This window comes from Acomys minous, assembly GCF_964271855.1.
Source record: "Acomys minous genome assembly, chromosome: 3".
Classification (NCBI taxonomy): Eukaryota; Metazoa; Chordata; class Mammalia; order Rodentia; family Muridae; genus Acomys; species Acomys minous.
Window position 1 is genome coordinate 140,928,752 of NC_140485.1, and position 6,102 is coordinate 140,934,853.

Consider the following 6,102-nt stretch of genomic DNA (forward strand, 5'->3'; position numbering starts at 1 on the left):
CGCCCAGGACAAAGGTGTTCTTTTTTAAACATTAAAAAAAAAATCCTTTATTTACAGTTCAAAATTTAAACAGGATCTTAGTTCTGATCTGTGATACTTCCAGGTCCTGGATGACACCTGTGGAGGCAGGGAAGCAGACACAGAGGCCAGGTCAACATGTCGGAATCAAGGGAGAATGTCACCCAAACAGCAGAAGACACGGCTCAGTCTTGGTCTAGTTTACACTCCCCCACACTGTGAGATTACCACTGGCAGTTTGGGCTTAGCGATGCGGCCTGTGGGAACACTCTCCATCTTCCTCGTCACTAGAAGTCCACCAGTGATTTTTCCCGAACACTGCATCTTCCCATCCAGCCAATCCCTGTGAACACGTGATGAAGAGCCAACCACAGTGACTGTACTGGGACCCCTGTTGGCCATGGAAAGCAGGCCTGGGGCCGAGCGTCTGTGTTTAATAAATAAATAAATAAATAAATAAATAAATAAATAAATAATATTTTTAAAAAAAGTGTTCATCTGCAAATGGACCCCGGTAAATACTGGCGACTGCAGTACCATCCCCATTAACACAATCTATATCCTGAATCATGAATTCCTTTACGACCCTGTGGAAGGTGCTTCCTTTGTATCCTGTGGGAACACCATCTTTTCTGAACTCTCCAGGGCAGAACTGCCTAAAGTTCTCTGCCCACTCAGGCACCACATCTGCAAACAGCTCGATCTTCATGCGACCAGCTTCCTGGCTGCCAGTGCTGGCATCAAAAAAGACCACCGGGTTGAATGGACTTGAATTTGCTACTGCCATGGCTTTGGCCCGCAAATAGAAGGACCCCAGAAAGGTGTTCTTAAGCCATGAGTGGAGGTCTGACGTGGAAAGCTCCTTCCTTTGCGTGCTGCAGATGCCCAGGAGCTCCCTAGCTCTTGGTCCACTAGCTTCCTTGTGGCATCTTTTCCATTGTTTTCTCTGGCACGATGTCTGACACAACTGTTCTGAGTGCCGGAAGTCACCAATTCAATCTCTACTGTGCCGTCGCTCTGTTCTGGAGGACAGTGGCTATTTTCACATTTAGAGGATTCTCCCAGGAAAATATTAAATTACCCAGAACACCTGACAGATTTCTCTGGGAGCAAAAGAGCAGTTTAGCCTAGAGTCATGTTAATATGCCCCTTTAAAATAAAACAAAAGGGGGGTGTCAATCCAACCATTCAAGCTATCTGTCCAGTGCACCGTGGAGAGCTTGGGGTGGGGGTGGGGGTCCCAGTGAAGCGTTGTGACAATGCATGGCCAGTTGTAGAGATGATCTGGGTGACAGAGGAAGGCAGAGGAGAGGCTTCAGCATCAGACTCCCTCTGAGCCATGAGGCACGGAGGGGTCAAGAGGAGGAAGAATTTCTGTGGGTTCAGGTGGCAGAACTGACTCAGTTGGCCCTGCGCACTGGTTCTCAGCACAGATCTTTCCTTCCAGCCAGATGGCCCTCTAGGTACAGACCTTCAAGGCTCGGTGGCACTGGTTGAGGAAGTCTCGGGGATACTGGCCAGTCACGAAGCTGAGCGACTTCATTCAAGGCTGCACCACATGGAGGAGGCAGGAGGTCTTTCTTGACCCAAGGTGGTTGCAGTGATGAGGCCTCATGTCCTCATGGGAACATACCCCTGCTAGGCCACTTCTCAATACTTCCCAGACAGGTCTATTTATGGTGGGGGTTTTTGTTTGTTTGCTTATTTTGCTTTCAGACAGGGTTTCTCTGTGTAGCCTTGGCTTTGCTGGAAAAGCTTTGTAGACCAGGTCAGCCTCGAACTCACAGAGATCCACCTGCTTCCACCTCCCAGAGTGCTGGGATTACAGGCGTGGGCCACTGTGCCTGACTATCTATTTATGGTGATTCTGGTTACTTTTCTATGACAGAGCACCATTTCCAAGGCAACAAATAGTATTTAGTTGGGAGCTTGCTTACAGTTTTGGTCTGTGAGTCTATGGCAGGGAGCACGGCAGCAGGCAGGCACAGTGCTGGAGCAGTAGCTGACAGCTCACGTGCTGAGACAACAGCTTTACAGCAGAGGGAAAGCTACTTGGAGTGTTTTGGAATTTGAAACCTGGAAGCCCACCCTCAGCGACATGCCTCCTTCAACAAGGCCAATCCTTCCTGAATAGTTCCACCAACTGGGGACCAAGCATTCAAACATACAAGCCCACAAATGGAGCCACTCATTCAGACACCAAAGCAGATGACCTTAGACCAGAGATGTCACAGCTGTTATCCAGCACCGGTGGATTCCCGTTACACCCCTGTGTTCTGGGGTTTGTGGGATGACTTGCGTCAAACTGAGAAGTCAGGTGACCATTATACATCCATCTGAGAGGTCAGGTGACCATTGTACATCCATCTGATTTTTGTTTTATTTTTTGTTTTTTGTTTTCCTGAGACAGGGTTTCTCTGTGTAGCCTTGGCTGTCCTGGGCTTACTTTGTAGACCAGATTGGCCTTGAAGTCACAGAGATCCTCCTGCCTCTGTCTCCCTAAGTGCTGGGATTAAAGGTATGTGCCACCACCCCCGACTGTTTTAGGGACTAGCATTTGCTTTCAAAACACAGATTGGGTTTTTTTCCTATTGTATTTTTCTGTGTGTGTGTGTGTGTGTGTGTGTGTGTGTGTGTGTGTGTGACTGTGGGTACTCACATGCCATGATGAGCAGGTGTAGATGTGGAGGTATAAAGTGTAAGAACGATCTCAGGCATCTGTCTTCATCTTGCTTGAGACAGAGCCTCTTGTTGACCGCTGCGTATGCCAGGGTGTCTGGTCTCTGAAGGTCAGGGACCCACCTGTCTCCATCTTGCTTCTTGCCTTAGGAGTCTGGGACTGTGCCAGGCTTTATGAGCGTGCTGGGAATCCAGACTCAGGCTCGCACATGTGCTCTACTCACTGAGCCACCCCCCCCCAGCCCACTTTCCATCTTTATTGAACCTTCTTTAGAAAATGAAAATCTAAAAACTGAATGTGGCCCATTAAAATCTCTTAAACTACAAAATTAACTGAAGGGGAAAAAAAAAGCTTTAAAGGAGCAGGTGTGGGGGCTATCTAGAGCTTAAGGAGGCGTGGTGCATTTCTGAGCTGAAAGAAAACAAATTTAATTTGTCTGATTTATTAGAGATGAAGCCCCCAAAATGCACTTGACATCTTAATACAGCATGGGTGATGTAGCTTGGAGCTGCTGAACATAACGTATCCTCTCCCTCTCCCTCTCCCTCTCCCTCTCCCTCCCTTCTCTCTCTCTCTCTCTCTCTCTCTCTCTCTCTCTCTCTCTCACACACACACACACACACACACACGCACACACGCACACTCGAATGATTTCATTCTCTTGGTTCTTGGAAGTGGGTTCCTGATATTTTCTTTCTCCTGAGTTTAGAGAAACTAAAAGCCAATACTATGTTGAAAGTCTTTTTATTTAGAACGAATGGTCAGTACTTATCGCCACCATGCAAGGCAGGTATTGTCACTGTTTCTACTTCCTGGATGAACAGCGAGAGAGGCAGCTGGTACAGGCAACAGTCTGAATTCGATGTTGAGCAACCAGTGTGCGAAGCCCACGTCCTATGCTTCTACCTTTCCAGGCTCTGCGTCTGGGCTGGGAGCCCCTTGGCAATATGTACAGCTAACAGCAATCATGGGTTAAAACGATTGAGTCGCATCTGTGCCCCATGTGGTGCATGGGTGTCAGCAGTTCTCACTTGGAGCCATTTGGTCTCCCAGGGGGACGTTACACAATGTCTGGAGACATTTAAGTTGTCAGAAGTGTGGGGGAGGGGAGGGTGGTGGTTGCTATTGGCGTTGAGTAAGTAGAGGCCAGGAAGGCTGCTGGACCTTCTGACACACACAGCATAGTTCCTAGTGAGTAAACAGAGTGCTCTGATTGAAAGTGGCCATTGTGCCAACTGTGGGAAATCTGTTATGCGTTACTTTGGTGACATTTTGTGAAATATTAAGGCAAGATTACCCCCAGAAATCATAGCACAGAGCGACTTGAGCTCACCTTGCGTTTTCTAAGGAGCTTTTGAGCGATGTCATTGTTGAATCTCTTTGATGGACAGTTGCTGGGTGTGAGGAAGCAAGAGTCACCCTTGTTGCTGTCCCAGGAGAAGGCATTCCTTCTGATTCCTGGACGACAGAACACTCCTGTTGCCTTGGAGACAGACGCTCCACCAAGCAGAGATTTAAGCTTCTGTCTGAGACTGAGAACTCTGGATTGCAAACCGTGTGTGTGTGTGTGTGTGTGTGTGTGTGTGTGTGTGTGTGTGTGTGTGCTTTCTTTTGTACATCTCTAAAGAAAACTACACAGACATTTCTAAAGTGTCTGCTTTTTAGCTAAAGTATTTCTAAACACAGGCTACTGTGTTAAAGCTGCAGAGCCAGTACCACAATCAGCTGCAGTCTGCATTCACTCCTGATCACTTAGAACCATAAAAGCAGATGCCATTCTTGTAGGTTTGAGGTGCTCATGCCTAGGGTCTTGCGCACATTACATGTCAGCCCTACCGCTGAGACAGACAGACATGCCCCCAGTCCTGCACACGGCAGCCCTACCGCTGAGACAGACAGACATGCCCCCAGTCCTGCACACAGCAGCCCTACCGCTGAGACAGACAGACATGCCCCCAGTCCTGCACACAGCAGCCCTACCGCTGAGACAGACAGACATGCCCCCAGTCCTGCACACGGCAGCCCTACCGCTGAGACAGACAGACATGCCCCCAGTCCTGCACACAGCAGCCCTACCGCTGAGACAGACAGACATGCCCCCAGTCCTGTACAATAGTATTTGACTTGAAGAAAACACAGTATAGTCTAGAAAGTGGCTTTTTATTTTAATTAATCCGTAAGATTAGTATCGGGTAGGTATTGAACCTAGGACTTTACATGAAGTAAGTAAGCATGTGCTATGCCACCTAATTATACATCCGACTCATACTCCTGTTTTGTTGATACTTTCTATGAAATCTTTAGGCGCTGGTGTTTGATGTTACTTTCATAACTTATTCATGCACCTGCAAATATTATTTCATACCACTGTACACATCCTTGCAAATAGCATCTTCTAGATATTTTCTCATGTGAATGAACCTCCATACATAATCCATAATGAGAAGGCCCAAATCACAAATCCCTGTTTTAGGTTTCTTTATTCTCCAAACCCTACAAGGCTGAACAACTCATGACGTTTGTTGGAGCTTTGGCGATGGCTCTGAGGTCAATGCTGTAGTCCACTGGAATTTAAGCCTGACTGTGTTTCTCAGGTCTTGAGTACACAACAAAACTCTTCACAGCCATGAAGCACACAAGCATGGCACCTAAGAGTCGTGTGGGGAAGATGGCTTAGTGGGTAAAGTGTAGAGGAAGTTTTGACATCTTTAAAAACTCAGTTGTGTTATGCAAACATGTTTTTGTTTTAATCCTTTTAATCCTAGGCATGGGAAATGGGGCTGATTTAGATTTTCCACAGCAGCAAACTATTTGCCTTGTGCAGGCCCTAAGTGGGGTGCAATCTTTGTTAGCTGCAGATAGCTTAATTCTGAGGACTGTGGAGAGGGAATAAATGCCAGAGCCAGGAGAGAGAGCTAAAAAAGAAAACTCAGAGAAAGAAGGCTGTGGCTGCTCCCTGTGGTGCTGTTGCTGGTTCATCCTTCTGCTGTGTTTGCCGTTGCTGGTTTGCTGGACTGTTACGTTACATATCCTGGTGGCTGAGATTGTATTACCCCAAAGAACCCGCCAACTCTAACCAGCTGGAAGTAGTAAAGAGACCTATGGCCCGTCTCCCCACTAACCGTCTTTCTCTCCTTCCTGGTGTTGGGGTGTTGGAAGGTATTAGGGTGGATAATGTTGGAAGGGAGGTAGAGATATAAGAAAACACACACACACACACACACTCACACAGATGCACACACATGCTCACACACTCACACACATACATGCACACACTCTCACACACATGCACACATATACTCACATGCATACACGCACACACACTCACACACATGCACACACATGCTCACACACTCACACACATACATGCACACACTCTCACACACATGCACACATATATATAC

General features: G+C 47.3%; 1 protein-coding gene across 1 annotated transcript; it reads right to left on the bottom strand.

Annotated features, from left to right (window-relative positions):
* Positions 1-219: 219 nt before the first annotated feature.
* LOC311593308 (peptidyl-prolyl cis-trans isomerase H-like) lies at positions 220-850 on the bottom strand (the record flags this gene model as incomplete). The annotated part of the gene is made up of 2 exons (XM_084774528.1): positions 509-850; positions 220-447 (listed from the first exon to the last, which is right to left on the bottom strand). The coding sequence occupies exons 1-2, from the start codon at positions 803-805 to the stop codon at positions 220-222; spliced, it is 525 nt and encodes a 174-aa protein (XP_084630654.1). The 5' UTR covers positions 806-850.
* Between the last annotated feature and the right edge of the window lie 5,252 nt (positions 851-6,102).